This window comes from Haliotis cracherodii, unplaced genomic scaffold (assembly GCF_022045235.1).
Source record: "Haliotis cracherodii isolate W230 unplaced genomic scaffold, xgHalCrac1.p SCAF_15, whole genome shotgun sequence".
NCBI classification, from domain to species: domain Eukaryota; kingdom Metazoa; phylum Mollusca; class Gastropoda; order Lepetellida; family Haliotidae; genus Haliotis; species Haliotis cracherodii.
In genome coordinates this window covers 20,886,179-20,903,443 of record NW_027266270.1, presented here as the reverse complement: position 1 = coordinate 20,903,443, position 17,265 = coordinate 20,886,179, and the positions used below count along the sequence as shown (strand labels likewise).

The following is a 17,265-nucleotide window of genomic DNA, read 5'->3' as shown; positions in this document are numbered from 1 at the left end:
TTCCATATTATTATTTTATGGATACAAAGGGTAGTTTTCAAGGGCTAACAGTATGTGTTTGACCAGATTTCTGTCTGACGGCGTTTTGTGGCCGTCATATTACGTTCGGGTTTAGATCATAAGCGTATAGGCCTCTATTTAACCACTGACAGTTATCGCAATTTCTTCAGTGTTATTTCTGAAGACATCAGTGTTATTTCTGAAGACATTACTATTCAAAGTTTAATGTAGATCTACACTTACTAATCTACTGGCTTTATTTATTGTGAAACAATGTCGCTCATTTCAGTCCATGGGAAAGGTTGAGTAGATTGGTTATACAGCGAAAAGGGAATCAAAACAATGGAAGTATTTAAGGATCGACTAGCTGTAGAGTTCTAGTTATCGCCTGAGCCTAAAGCGCTCAACAACGTTATTAAATTGTATTTTCGGGAAGAGACAGAAACATGCTTGTTGTTTCCGAATAGGCCTACTAAACACTGATTGAACTAGCCGAAGTAAAACGAGTCTCTCGTCGCCCTATAACGGGGTGTTTGCGGTGTGGTCCTCGGTGGTGGTGATAAGCTAGTCGATAATCAAAAGTTAGATATTACAATATATTATCAATGAGTTGGTCATCGTTTGTTCATTATTAAGGTGAGAAAGGTGTAGCTAATGTGCACCAATGGAAAATACAATGGAATTGATAGCAAGTTAGCAATCATATTCGTTCGGTTTTCGATCTCCATATGTTGCCATGTAGGATACCATATTGACAATGATAGGCATAGGCAACGATATTGATCTGTATTATGTTCAATAAATGTAGTAGCAAATAAATTGCATATGATACTTGGTTCTCTGAAACATTCGGACAATGTGAGAGAAAAGAAATTGTGATAAAAATCTGAACGAGTCTGGTTACTACGTGGTCGGTCATCTGTAGTGTTGGTGGTCTGGTTACGTTCCTGGAGCCTGTATGTGGTCCTTACGTGGACTCGAAATGCATTGGCTACTTGCCGGCGGTTTGTCCAACTTGCAATCGTCCAAGGGCTTGGTGTCTTGTCAATCTTGGCATGTGGTAGCAATTCAATAACGATTGACTGTTTTCCGATCTGGGTGGATTTTTATAGGGCAAGAAATGGGGGAACGCATGTGCATTTCATTTTGCGCGGAATTCACGTGCTTCGGGTTACCATGGCCGTTGCCGTGAGGCGTTTGGGCGATTGGTTTTATTGTCATCTGCTTTGTTTTTTTATCATCAAATTTCATTTTTTCCGGATAAGGTAATGTTAAATTTTAGAAACTTTGACAAAAACAACCAAGATATTTAAATGACAACTTTTCATGCAATGTTACTTGGGGTGACGTTTTTTTGCGGTTCTGTATATTTCAAATACCTACTCGAGATTTATTAAGTTGTTTCTTTTTCAGAGAAGTGGATAAATACAACACCAAAGAAAGACGATTCTGGCATACAATAATTTCGAAAAGTGTGTAAATTTTTAATTAATTAATTTTTTTGAAATATCCACATCAAAATGACTTGGTGGTGGGGTGGGGGGGGGGGTGGCGTTTTCTATGGAGATTATCTTTTTGGTCACAACTAAATAAATCCAGATATATGTTTTTATTTAACTCTATGAGCCTGAGGAGAAGCACTTTGCAACACTAGATCTATGTCATTTTTGTGGCAGACAATTCATTCTAAAGCCCCGACCCTCCCCAGACTATCAAATGGTCAACCCCTTACCATGTCTGCCATTCTTATTTTGTTTCCTGCAGTACAAGCCTAAAGGGTAATGGTGTCTCGTGTCTGACTATTTGTCGTAGTCATATGTATCTAGTGAACAGCTCAGTGGTGTTTTCACGTTTTGAACAGGACCTGTTATGTTTAAATGGGCTATTCGACGCCCTGGTTTCAAAATGTTGGAAAAGGGTACATGTCACGAAATGTTTTTGGGATGTTATTATAACATTTTCGCTTGGCATTGTCATGAGATAACGTCGTCACAACGTATTTCATCCTTCTAACACAAAGTTATTCAACGTCGTTGTGACAATTCCCATGGTAGTCCACAGAATAACGTTGTAGGGACGTAATATTATAACATTGCCTCAAAGTAAAATACAAAGTTCCCACAAGGTAAAAATACAACGTTCCAACAACGTAAAATACAGCGTTTTGACGATGTGAATATGACGTATCACAACGTTAGCCCACAACGTTGTGACAACATAAATGGGAGTCCACAAAATAACGTTATATGGACGTAATGTCCCTAACGTTACCACAACGTAAACATAACGTTATCACAACGTTGTCACAACCTCAAATTGTCAACTGGGTAGCTGGAATATTGCTGATTGCGGCGTAAACAACAAACCAACCAACTGTGTGGGATAAGAAGTGGTGTGGCAGTTTGGATGAGTCCTGCTTTATGTTACCAATGATTCCAACGTGGCTAGGTTAGGTTTGGTTTTAGTTGTTGTTTAACGCCGCCCTCAGCGGGTCTGACCACCCGATCCCGTTTGTTGCCTCTTACGACAAGCATAGTCGCCTTTTTCGGCAAGCATGGGTTGCTGAAGACCTATTCTCCCCGGATCTTCACGGGTCGGCTACGAAAAGACATACCGTGTTTCACGCAGGTTTTCGTTGCCGTTTCTTTTTGTATCTCACCATATCAACATGCACGTGGCCCCGATTTTGACAATATAGCGATAGTCCATTTCGTAAATGAAAGAACGGTCGGTGTGCGTACGCGTCATTCAAACCCATGTGTTACCGCTCGGGCCAGAAATTATTTTCTATATTCTTTCTCATCTTAATGCAATTATTAATGCAAAATACATTTGCATTTACCCCATCGGCAAGAGGCAGCCGCTGGCGATTAATATGATCCATGAATTCAATCATCGGATGTTTTGTTTGTTTGTCTGCTGTTGTTTAACGCCGCCCTCAGCAATATTCCAGCCATATGACGGCGGTTTGTAAAAAATCGAGTCTGGACCAGACAAGCCAGTGATTGACATCATGAGCATCGATCCACGAAATTTGGATCGATGACATGCATCAACCAAGTGAGCGAGCTTGACCACCCGATCCCGTTAGTCGCCTCTAACGACAAGCCTTTTACGGCAGGCATGGGTCGCTGAAGACCTATCATCTGATGTTTTGTTTGTTTGACTGTTTGTTGTTTAACGCGGCACAATCTAGTGATTGACATCTTGAGCATCAACCCACGCAATTGGGATACGATGACATGCATCAACCAATTGCAGGTCAGCGAGCCTGACTCTTACAAGCATAGTCGCCTTTTACGACAAGCATGGTTTGTCGAAGAAATGAACATATGAGGGGGTTTATGTCTAAGGATCGATCGAATTATCGATGCATCGTAATTGTACATGGAACTGATGCACAGTCAAGTCAAAACATCATTTATACAGGTGACATAGATGTCACAATGCTACTACACATTAAAACAACATGTAGCTTAACAACATATACACTTTGTTATACATCTGGGTATCCATCAGAGAAACTTTCCTCGATTTATACCCAACAGGGATAAGGGATAACACCCTCATTTTCTTATGTGATCTGCTGCATTTTAGACTTGGATGATTTTAAAATATAGATTAAGCTGAGTCATCATGTCGAATAATGCAAGGAAACATGGTATTGGTACAGACAGGTATTAATACGTCCGGTTTCTTCTTTTTTTAGATAGTTTTCGACATATAATGCCAATCATAATACATCATAACAGGAACATTGATGTATCGTTTCAAGCTTGTACCATCATTTCAACAAAACTTAAAGCGACAAGACCCTTTCTATAGCCACAAGAATTCTCTTTTGGAAGTAGAGTCCATTGTACGCGTCCGACAATATGAGTCAAATAGTGATGACTCAGGTGTTCGCGAAAACGTGAGCTGCTGCCCCTGCCCCATCGATGGCACCGTCACAAACACATGTAAAAACACGGGAATTTATGGTAAAAATCAAAATGGGGAATTACGATGGACATCACTTTTGTCACTGATGGTGCAAATTTGGAAATATTCTCCACATGTCTGCAATAAAACTTTTTGAATGCTTTACTGTGGCCTTGAATGGTGCGGACGGCCAGGGTTCTGGACGTTTCCCGCCCTTAAATATCTATTTTCTTAGTCCTTAAGTATTTTCATGAATAACGAATTGATTTTTGTTCTGCCATAAATATGGAAAGATATTAAGTACCGGTTCCATCTACTACATAACATAAATAGTCATGATGGGTTTATGTTATAGTATCTTGTTGTTTACAAATATTTTTCTTACGGAATGTACGTCGACTGCCAATGTCTGTCTAGTTGGTCACACCCAAAACTGTTTGGTTAACTTAGCTACATACTTGCATGTATTTATGGTTCAGTCGTGATCGAACATCTTAGACATTAACACCAAGGTCGCCCTGAGCAATCAATTATCTAATCATAATCTATCTTGATCTCACAAAAGCCCGACGTTTAAGTGAAATCGATTTATGGATGTGTCGATCATACACTATCAAGGAACACATCCTTAAAAGTAAGGATAAGAATTAATGGATGAACAACTTCTTTATACAATTAAGAGCGACGTTTCGGTGTAGGTTTCTAACACGGTTATCAAGCACAAGCAAGTGCTTGATAACGCTGTTAGAACCTACACCGAAACGTCGCGCTTAATTGTAATAAAGAAGTTGTTCATCCATTAATTCTTATCCTTACTTAGTACTCCAACTTCTAAATGCCTATCCAAGAAGATCCTTAAAAGATTTTCAGTATCATTTTCGCCCGCTGTGTGAATAATGAAGCAAATTCTTTATGGATTGTGGGGATGATATTGACCTATCCATATGCGATAATTGATCACTCAAACCTTGAGTCGGTCAATGGTGTTTACTGTCATCTCTCATATCGGTACATTGTCACTAACTATTATAGTCAGTTCCAATAACAAACCATCAAACTTATCTATTGAGTGTCCGTTGCAAATGTTAGGTCCAGTATACTGGCCCAGACTCGATGGGTTACTAAGCAAAGTACTAACGCTGGAATTTCACTGGCTGTGGTGTGATAATTACAGGAGACGGACCAGCATCCCGTGAATAGGGCATGACTGCCTGAAGTATCAATAATTCCATAAATTACACCTAGCTCTACTGAATAAACAATCATGGTGACTCAATACATGATTCTAATACTAAATGTCTCTGTCGTTATATTTTGTGAGGATCTACAAATGTGTTTCTTAGCAAATGCATCACAAATATAAACTATGAGTTCACGAAGCGCAATCGATAACACTATTGTTGCCATCAATGATTTCCAAGTAAGCTTGAGCCTCAGGACAGTATCGAGTAAAGGTACTGCAGATGAGACAGAATTGGTGTTCTGTGGAAGGTAATGTAGAATGTTTGGGTACATCATCTTCATGACGTGGATTATACCTCTGGTCAAAGCTGACCCCTATGAACTGTACAAGACTTCCGTGATGTTCCGAGAGCAGTGTGAAGCCCTATGTGAATACATCTCTCCCTGCGAGTCCTTCAGCTACTCCCCTACCACCAATCTGTGCAGTGTTTGGAACTCCATGGGGAATGGTCGGAAAGCACGGGGAGACACAGGGGTAATGCTGGTCACATTTTACAAATAGTAGTGTTTTCACAAATCGCGGGGTTTATTTGTCATTCGACCACGGGAAATGTCATTTGATACCGACGGCGTCAGCTGGATGTTTCATTTTTTTAAATGTGCATGGTATACGCAATAGCAGCCGCTAATCTGAAAACATGTAACGTTATTACATGGAGCTTAAACATGTAAATATATAAAAGCATTTTTGAGTATTTGTACAAATAGATATGGAAGGGAGAAGATCCTCCATTCTGTGTCCCTTGTTATGAAAAGTTCACTGTCAAGTGTATCTTGCTTGACTGTGTGGACCTTTCCATCGCGAGGGACAGTTATTATCATTCAACGTCATTAGAGGTTCCTTGTTATCATGTTGTAAAAGGCGATTTTGCATGTAAGAGTCGCTCAACGGGATCGAGGGTCAGACTCGCTGACTTGGTTGATGCATGTCATCATATCGCAATTGCATGGATCGATGCTCATGATGTCAGACACTGGATTGTTAAGACCATACTTGATTATTTACAGACTGCCGCCATATTACTGGAATATTACTCATTGCGGCGGTAATTAACAAATAAACCATTGGTTAATGGTACAAGGGATTAAACAACAAACAAACTTGCTTTGTTCACAGAGAGATCCTGGACATACTTGCAGCACACGGCCATGTGATGACACTAATGTATGCGTACCTGTCATGACTGGAACTCAATTCATCTGTCTTCCTTACGGTGAGCGAAAAATGCGTTTCCAATACCAAGCAACGATTGATGAAATCATTCCATATTTCCTGGTTATCCCGGAAAAGGAAATTACTCAATAATAACGTTAGCAATTAAATATTGGCAGAATACTGACACTATGTTTCTTGTCCTGCGCCGATGCTGTGTACCCTACAGTTAATATATTGACAGGATATCAATTTAATATCAAGCTTATGTCCTGAGTGAAATCAGTTTCTGTGTTTGACGAAAATGTTGGACTTTGTTGCAGTTTTGTGAATTGTAACTTGCAATTGTATTATGTCAGTTGATGGGAAATAGTCCAACTGTGCAGCCTTGTGTACCTCGTGAACTGGGCACGATCATTCAACGAAATGGATAATCAACTGCATATGCATATGTAAGGGCTCAGTCACATTCAGGATTTTTACTGCCGTCCTTGATAGGACCATTCCCGATTAAAATTTGTCAAAAGTCTTATCAAGAATATGTGATTCGTGGCGGGAAATTCACAAACAATCCGCTAATGTTCAGGAAGCGTACCGATGCAGCCGTTTCCAGGATAATTCGTCCCGCTTTCCACGTTCTCAATCCGAATCTGATCCGATTTGTATCTCCCGCAAGGTAAAAAACGACCGAATGCGATCCGACAGAGATCAGACAGTGTCCGGCGATCCGACAGAGATCAGACAGTGTCCGGACAGTGAACCGACAAATAAAGTTCTCGTTCGGCAAGATCTGGACGCACCCTGGACTCAATCGGCAAGAAACGGGAATGAACAATTCATGCCCGTTCATCACGACAGCGTCCCGATCCACAGGACAACGTCCAGACAACACTAGACATTGTTACGATTTTGATCTGATTCCAGGGTAGAATAGGTCCTTAGCAACCAATACTTGCCGTAAAAGTCGACTATGTTTGCCGTAAAAGGCGACTAACGGGATCGGGTGGTCAGGCTCGCTGACTTGGTTGATACATGTCATCGATCCCAATTGCGTGGATCGATGTTCATGCTGTCAATCACTGGATTGTCTGGTCCATACTCGATTATTTACAGATCGCCGTCATATAGCTGGAATATTGCTGAGTGCGGCGTAAAACAACAAGCCAAACCAAATCAAAACCAGCAGAATCTGTCACGACAAAGTCACTATTGTAATCATACTAGACAAAATCGGCTTAGTTTCCCGAATATTTTGGGACGCACCATCTGTCGGGAGTGCTTTGCCGTCCTCTCGGGACCTTTCCCGATCCGTAGGACTCTGTTACGAACGTATACGACTGCATTCAGACAATGATAGGACATTCCAGATCATTGAGGATATTGATCCGACTTTTTCACTTTTCGTGTCGTAGCGCTGTCTGATCTCAAACGGGAGCCATGATCGGCACTGATTGAACCTTCCTTACACAAAGAGATTGTTGGATTTAAAGAGATTCAGCATTTAATAATAACATTACAAATGAAAAAAATACTTTATTGTTTGTTTTGTTCGGTTACATTTCCGGCGTAACGAAAACGTTGCTCTGGAGAACCACTTTGGAAACGACATTTATCATGACCAAGGGAATATATTTATCTTGATAAATGCTCCATTGTTCAGTATAACTTGCCAAATTATGATTTAATCTGATGATGGGCAAACGAAAGTATACCGAGTTTGTTTGTTTTTTGCAATTGAAAATTAAAAGAAATGTTTTGAAATTTGGTTATGTCTATTTTACCATTTTTACCATTACTCATTCCTGCAACAGTTTGTAAAACATTATCTGTGGCTGGGTAATTTTGTGTAAAAATTATTTTTTTCAATGATGACTGGGGTAAGAATTAAGCAAATGTATTCATTTTCAAACAAAAGAGTCCCTACAGGTAGGAAAGGTACTGTAAGTCCCTATGGTCCTGATCTACATGTACATGTACATTCAGTTGCTGGTGATCTATAGCCCATTTTAATATTGTGTTGTTGACTGATAATTTAATCTTTGAAATGTTCTCAACTAGTTTTAAGCGGAATCTGTGGTATTCTAGTTATTGTACTGTCCATCAATGTCATGATTGTATTACTCCGACATTGGTTATCATGGGTTTACACACGTTGCAGGAAGTAACACCATCACGTTTCAGATATCGGAATGGTCCCATCTGTCTATTGTGTGTCAAGGTAACTTATTTCCAGCATGGACTGGACTGAACGGTCTATATGTCGTTGATTTGAGTCATATTGCAAGGATAGATGAGTTTGTGTGTGTTTTTCTAATTGTGAACATCATGTCAGTGTTCCGGGTTAGACTAAGTCCCATGAATGGATCGGGTAGTCTCCCTGACTTGGTCGAAAGCTTGTGCTCGCACCCGGATGGCGTGGATCGTTGCTTTTAGCTTTCGTTCCCAGTGAAGACCCGGGATAGGGGTCTTCAGGAACTCATGCCTGCCGTAAGAGGCTACAATGGTATGTCGAAAGAGGCGACTAACGGGATCGGGTGGTCAGGCTTCCTGACTTGGTTAATACATGTCATCGTATCCCAAAATAGCTGGAATATTGCTGAGTGTGGCGTTAAGCAACAAACACACAAACGTTGCTTTCAAACTCGATCAATGGATTGTCGGTTCCAGACTTAATTAATGTATACATGCTGCCGCCATAGAGCAACACATTTGCCATGTGCGGCGAAAAAACAACCAACAAATAAAAGTCTATGTTCACCACGCCTGCTACTTCTAGAGTACTTACTTCTGCTGCTACTTGTTATTAGTTAATCAATCTAAGGGGTGCAGAGTAAAGGCAAAATTAAAGCGGTGATTAAAGCAACATAACGTCTCATGAATCGGGTGTAATATCATTAACCTAGTCCAACCTGGCAGTTTCTAGTTACTCTTCATTGACCCGTGAAGATTCCGGTGTAGAATAGGTCTTCAGCAACCCATACTTGCCGTAAAAGGCGACTATGCTTGTCGTAAATGGCGACGAACGGGATCGGGTGGTCAGGCTCGCTGTCTTGGTTGATACATGTCATCGATCCCAATTGCGTGGATCGATGCTCATGATGTCAATCACTGGATTATCTGGACCAGACTCGATTATTTTACAGATCGCCGTCATATAGCTGGAATATTGCTGAGTGCGGCGTTAAACAACAAACCAAACCAAACCAAACGAAATCATTGAGTCAGTTGGTTAATATACCCATAGAGATCCGGGAAAAGAATAGGTTCACAGCAACCCATGCTTGCCGTAAGAGGCGACTAACGGGATCGGGTGGTCAGACTTCCCGACTTGGTTCATACACGTCATCGTAACCAAATACGTATATTGATGATCATGATTAGCAATCACTGGATAGTCTGTCCAGGATTTATTACTCATAGGGTGAGAAATAGTCGCGTTAATAAAAGAGTGCACTGTTACAAATATCACGTTATGTGCACCGGTGTACTGTTTATGTTATCAGGACGGCACTTTTGGTGTCATTGGAATCTTGTTATGACCTTAGGTCGTGTAAGAATTAATATATAAGCCTCGCTCTCGCCCGGAAAATACAAGGTTTCTGACACTCGTTTTGTAAAAGCAGTAAGACACACATGCTCGCATATTAATGTCTGTGTATGAAATTGTGGTTACAAATTATCTAAAGATTGTACTGGGTATTCCAGAGACTACCTGTACCGCGCCGGAGTGGTTGATTCCAAACACAACATCGACGGCCATCTTGACATCCAAATTGGGAGACACTGTCACATACAGTTGCGCTGAGGGCTACAGAAACACAGGAGGAACTGACACCAGTTATTGTAAAAAAAACGCTGAATGGTCGAAACCAACAATAGAATGCAAAGGCAAGTCTTTCAACATTTATCGCAGATTTTTCAAACGTTTACCTTATTTATCAGTTCTTCGTTTAGTCTTTTTTCTAATTAGTGCACGTGATATACAATAAAGAAAATAACAGTTAAGAAAATAGCTTTGAATCAGTAATCTACCTACCTGTCTATTATGATGTCATTGTCAACCTGCCCTAATGCTAGTAGAGTCTTGGACACAGCTAGCTTTATTTGGAGAGTTGGTCAGACCAGAACTTGTAATAGCTGATGGAATAGGAACATTGATTGGTCTACTATCTACACTGTTATAATAAGAACAGTCATCTCCCCACAATTCGATATGCTAATGGGGATGATTATCAAATGATTCGCCACATATATTGCAAGTTAAGGAAACCTTTCAGAAATATGTTTTCTGGAATAATATGTCGTGGTATCCTTAACAAACGAAACTGTTGATCAACGAAGTTATGATGGGAACAACAACGAGATATACGTTCACAAAGGGGAACTGGTGGGTAGCCTGGTCCAGTGTAGCAACGACGTAGGTTGGGCTCTGACTGCATTCGTCTCAATGTGAAAGGGTAGTGTGAGTTTTGCAAAGGTTCCACACACAAATCAAAATAATCTAACGTATATTGGTATGATTCCCACCCAAAAATACCGTTATTTTTAGGGACAAAAGTATTTAGATCGAAATGGTTTATTGCATTTGAGGTGTTTGTGGTTTCTGGAACTACAATATTTGGTTTAGTGGATAAGTAAATTCCGTTGAAGGACGACTATGTATAAAGTGCTGGTCAGGATTTTGAAACCTGAAATGACAAATTAATGTACACTCAGTACAATAAACTGATACTGCTTGATTGATTTAGTTAGAAGAAATGCATTGTTTCTGTTTCATTAAGAACAATATTGTAATCGCTAAACTTTTCTCATACAAGCAGATACTTATTTAATGTGTTCCTTTTTTTCATGATGCATGACTTCGTTGCGATCGTTTGCGAGATACATACATCATATTATATATGTATAAACAAGGATGCCGGAGACCAAATACATTATTTGATTTGGTCGTAATACGCAAGTGATATTTAGCTGAACGTTTATTCTAAGAAAAGCATGATTGTCATTATTTTGGACAATAATTGAGTTCTCATACAGTCCCTTTCTTGGCATACAAACACAAATATACTGTTTTCTAGTCGCATTGCCGTCAACATGAATTATTCAAATGTTGAGTCCCATGGACCTTCCTTCGCCGGAAGCTTGGTCGGCGCATATGTTGGGCAGTAAGAAACTGTACGCGACCGCTGTTATGATGCGAACATAAAATATTGCTTTCCCTTCGTGTTCTGCAGCGTCTCTGTGCTCACTTAACGCTGCATACCAGTGCGTCCGACCATGTGGTACCTTTATGATACCTCTGAACAATTTCAATTTTAAAGGCTTTAATGGACAGATTTCATAATTATTACAGTTCATACGTAACAATTAAGGTTATAGCACACACTAAAAATACCATGCATGTTTTACATACTCTTTATTTTTGCTGATAACTCCTAAACGGTGATCAACCATGTGGTCCCTTTACTGGTAGACTTTCCCATATTATGGTATACTGCAAACGCTTTCACATTCAGTGTTGTGTTTTTCGTTCTTTTTACAATCCAGTTCTAATTATGTGTAATACATAACATATACGTGTCCGATTTCATCTTTTATATTGATTTATATTGACCCTTGCAGTAATTCAGTGTCCAGAGGACGCCCCAATTGTCGGCAACACTACAATAAACATGACGTCCACAAACTATGCCGACGTTCTCACCTATTCCTGTGTGGATGGGTACAAGCATTTTGGAGGAAACGGTACAAGCGTGTGTCAAGAATCTGGCACATGGAGTGACGTGACCATAGTGTGTGCAGGTACAAGCATTATTTTCATTTGCATATATATAAAATGTCAATGCAAGATAAGAAACATTCTTGACTATCCGCCGCAATAGATTCCATTTGGCGTAAACGGCAAAATAGCTGTGAAATGTATATGCATGGACCACTAAAATCAGTAATGACACCGGGAGTTCGCGAAAGGGTGAGCATGTCCTACCCTACCCGTAGCACCAGCCACTCACACAATTTGCATGTAAGCACTGCCTGACGCCGCACAGCAGTACTCCTACCAAGCGACGGCGGCCACTAAACAAACCAGACAATCAAGTGACACGATAGTGCATTTACTGATTTTGTTAAAACTAATCAAATTGATATATTAATTTTGAATTACGTAGTCATGGTGGTGCATTTATCGAATTAATCATTAATCGAATCTTTTCGAGAATCAACGTAAATCGTTTGGTCGTGATGTTGTCCTGTCTTATCTCCACAGAATGGGAAGAATGGGGCTACAAGGTGTTGGACTTCTCGTCTCAGTATGAAACAGCAAGGTGAAGTTATCGCATGCATAAACACCCGCTGCATTAATTAGGAACAAAATGACTGTCGTCGCCCGTGTACATTCCTTGTCGTAAGAGGCCACTAACGGGATCGGGTGGTCAGGCTTGCTGACTTGCTTGATGCATGTCATCGATATCAATTGCATGGATCAATGCTCATAATGTCAATCACTGGATTTTACAGACCGCCGTCATATTGCTGGAATATTGCGTGCGGCGTTAAACAAACAAACAAACAAATCAAACACCTCATCTGCATCGTTAGACACATACTATTGCTAAGAGCGGTCAAACTGGGGGCCATCGATGTCCAAACATATTGTCCTACATTGATAATGGTCGATGTGTAGAACTTGTGGATAAATGGTAACTATAACCAAGTCCCTGTGATTTTCGCAAGTTGTTTGTTACCGATATGTACATCTGTTAGTATATAAGTTTGGGGCTGAGACTTCCTCATGTTCAAATGCGAGTTAAGTAGTTCCCTAAAACCCTGAAAACCGTCTTTATTGATGCATTGGCATCATCTTTTCATTTTTCTTTTTTGGCATGAACACATTTGATATTATTTCTAAAAGTGTGGGGGCACTTGTGGCCAAGTCGTCTAAGAGTTGCGTCCCTTGGGGACTCCAGATGATAATGGGTTCGGATCCCTGTTCACCCTGATTATGTTTCTAGGTTTATCAGTACCATGCCTGTGCTCGCGGGTTTCAAGTGGACAAAGAGACATGTATGACGTTTGTTCAATGAACAAGCCACGATTGCAGGATGTGTTGGCGTGAATTGGTGTTGAGGTCTTCGTCTTCATAACAAAGCAAAATGGCATCCAGATTACTGCACAGTAACCGCGCACGTATTTTTTTATTCATCGTGGCACCTCTGAGGCACTATTGTACATGTGCCGAAGAAAGTACGAGCGAAACCAAGTATATGTGTATTGTGAATTACACACTTATCAGAGAAAAGAGTTGTTGAAACAATAGACGCCTTTGCCGGAAAATTTTGTTTCATAAAATTAAGGAGGTTCGTGTAGACCAGTCGTAAAAAGCGTCGCAATGACTTGTGTTCGATGAGTTCCGCCCCCTAGGAGTACGAAACACCTGTTATCGTGGGTTTGAATCCCATATTCTCCCTTCTCACTATACCCGTGTCCTCTGGACGTATTCCCACATTAAGCTGACACGCCGTGATCTAACTGAAGTACTGTTCAAAGCGGCTTTGAACCAACTTGATTCCAGCCATCAGGTGCGCTTTTCACAAACGGGTTGTATATGTGAATAGATAGATAATAATGTCGTTACGTTATGTTGGAATTTCAAGTATGAATTACACCATTACGACTTTCCTCAGTTGGCATGCAGCACGTATTCTGAGCAAGTTCGATGTCTACCCCAAATACGGAGACATTAAAGGATCATGGGCCCCTTCATCTAAGTATTGTGAGAACGGGATTGAATGGATTCAGGTAAACTTAACCGCACCATGAACAGAAAAAGTATATTATAGTTACGTATGTTAGTATGTTACAGTATTGTATGTTTATTTCATGGACAGAAGAAATTGAAATTCTAATCCTCATTAATCCAAGGCCCTATGGATAAGTAGTATGTGTTCTAAACAGAATGGTGTCACTTACCCCAAGTTAAATATTCATATCGTAAACGATTTAAAAAAATAGTCATCTAAATAGATCTGATCAGATGCATCATGAGTTCTTTTAGCTGTCGGTTATAGTTTTGATTGAATAAATGAAACAGTACTAAACCTATGTTCCTTGTACCCATCCGATGCCCCAGATTACCATTAGTTTTCTCCTGTTTTATCTTGTGCCTAGATTTGGTCCTCGTGGTTCATCATGTGTCCTAATACACCAGTTTTAACAACAATATACAATCAAGAAAAAGAACAAAAGTAAATTATAAACTTGAATGTTCAGGTGGAGTTTGCTGAGACGCTTTACATACGCCGTATAGATATATACGAGACGTGTTCAGCAGGGCTTGTCAAGACCGTGTCTGTAGGGAGGAACAACACTTGGAACACCATCTGGACCGCTGCATCCGTCACAGTGATAACACGGAGCAGAATCTTCTCGCCACAATTCACGGTAACCATATCAAACAGAGATTATAAACGTGCTTGGGTCACTGGCTGAATAAATATTGTGACAATTGTTCCGAGGTGATTTCTTAATTGACACGCAGAGGCCATCCCAGAAATTGTTTCGTACTAAGCTAAATTGGGAAATCCTTAATCCGTGGTCAATAAATATTTCACAAATTATATTGAAACTCACAGTTTTATGTTTACAATCACAAAAGACAATACCATGGGTCACATACGCGGCTGTAACAAGTAACAAGCCCCTTAATATGTTTGTGTACTCACGAATGTCGAGATTTAAGTTCTTTTGAAAGAGGTACGTGCTGCTGTCCTGAACCCGGAATACAGTTGGAAGCTGGCAGGAATTCTATGTTTTATATAGGTATCCCGTCCTCTCTTGGCTAGTAAATAAGACGCAAGTCAGGTCGTAGAAAGCCTCAAATCGCCATAATTATGAAGTCAGACTTTTAGAAGTTGTCAGATCCCAAAACCTGTCGAACCATCAATGTTGCTATGGTTGTTTACATCAACTCAGGACCCGTGAAGATCCGGGGTAGAATAGGTCTTCAGCAACCAATGCTTGCCGTAAAGCATCGTATCCCAATTGCGTGGATCGATGCTCATGATGTCAATCACTGGATTACCTGGTCCAGACTTGATTATGTACGGACCGCCGTCATATAGCTGAAATGTTGCTGAGTACGGCGCTAAACAACAAACAAACATGAAATGAGGAAGATAACTCTAAATCACACTCCCGTGCAGATATACCACTACAGCCATTCGCTGCCACAGAAAATATTCAGACAAAACTGGAAACAATCTCCTCTGCCACATAACACACTTCCGATTAACTTCAAAATATAGGCATTTTCACAGTTTATATATTAGGAATTAAGAAATGTCAATCACAAAATCATTAGTATTCGTCTCATTCTGATCATTAATTAAAACGACCAAATACACGCGTTTTTAAGCAAGTTTTCCTCAGGGAGTTAATTATCTACAGTTGTATGTCGCTATATCTGACCATCTGTGCCTCATCATTAAACTAATGACAAACATTGTATCCTGGAGTATACTTCAATGTTGAGAGCCACGACTGCTGTCCGAAAAAAACATTTGAAGAAGGAACTCAGTCTCCAGTTACATGTAGCACCTCCAAAGGCTGAGATTATATACTGCCTGCACTGGTAATTCAGTATTGCAAACATTTTTCCATTTTTTTTAAATTTCTGTCATCATTTTTAGCATATTATATGATTCGAAACACGCTTCCCGTGACAGTTCCTTATAGCGGTATATGATTCAAGTACAATAAGTGTGTGATGGGTGACTCTGATTATCATGAAGGAAACGTAATGGAAATCATATATATTTGGAAGTATAGTTTATGAATCTGCATGCCTTCTTTTTCACATTGTACTGCTGAATGAAACAATTTTATAAACGTTTGGACATATTTCCCTGATGATAGTTAAGATGTAACAGTATTGTGTATTTGCCCAGGGCATCAGGTCATTGCTATGTTCCAGACACTGACGTTCCCTTCCAACCGTGTCAGGTTTACAACAGACTGTACATCCGTCGCTGGGAAGTGGGTGGAGTTCGATGCTATCAAGATATTTGGACTCAAATCGCCTCCACCGTCTTCAACGTAAAGAAACCACATGTTGCATTCTCAACGTACAGCTTTTGTGTAACTTCTGGTTGAATAATGTTTTTCGTTAATGATAGATGTCGAATTGGAATTTTATGTCAGGGGTAAGGATTTGTCTGCATCATAGTTCATCACATCTCAAAGTGGACCTTTAACATATATGCAAAGAAACAATATAAAACACAAGAAGGCTTAGCCAAATGATGTAAATAGTCGTCAATTTGCGTATTTACCCTTTTGTAGTGCAACAAAAACACATTCCACCCAATCACATGAGAGTGAATGGATTTGGGTTTCACGCCTCTTTTAACAGTATTTCGTTTGTATCATGGAGCGTGAGATTTCTTTCTGTTTAAGTTTATCCGTGCAAAGGTACCATTTATGGCCTCTTACGATTCATCACGCCGAAGACCTGGGTTCGATTCCCGACATGGGTACAATGTGTGAAGCCCATTTCTGGTGTCCCCCCCCCCCCCCCCCCGTGACATTGCTGGAATATTGCTAAAAGCGGCGTAAAACCATACTCACTCACTCACTTTTACGATGCAAACCCCTTAGTGCCCGGGACCTTGTATGGCTCCTCACGATGCAACCCCCTTAGTGCCGGGGACCATTTATGGCTTCTCGCGATGCATCCCCCTCAGTGCACGGGACCATGTATGGCTCCTCACGATGCTTCCCTCAGTGCCCGGGGCCGTATAGGGCCCCTCACGATGCAACACCCTCACTGCCCGGGACCTTGTATGGCCCCTCACGATGCAACCCCCTCAGTGCCCGGGACCATGTATGGCCCCTCACGATGCAACCCCCTCAGTGCCCGGGACCATGTATGGCTCCTCACGATGCAACCCCTT

The 17,265-nt window shown here is 40.6% G+C and overlaps 1 protein-coding gene across 1 annotated transcript; it reads left to right on the top strand.

The window, feature by feature from the left end:
- The first annotated feature begins 5,422 nt into the window (after positions 1 to 5,422).
- On the top strand, positions 5,423 to 16,412 carry LOC139461579 (uncharacterized). The gene is made up of 6 exons (XM_071243058.1): positions 5,423 to 5,612; positions 11,939 to 12,118; positions 12,582 to 12,639; positions 13,999 to 14,113; positions 14,585 to 14,755; positions 16,287 to 16,412. Exons 1-6 carry the CDS (start codon positions 5,423 to 5,425, stop codon positions 16,410 to 16,412), a joined length of 840 nt encoding a protein of 279 aa, XP_071099159.1.
- Positions 16,413 to 17,265: the final 853 nt, after the last annotated feature.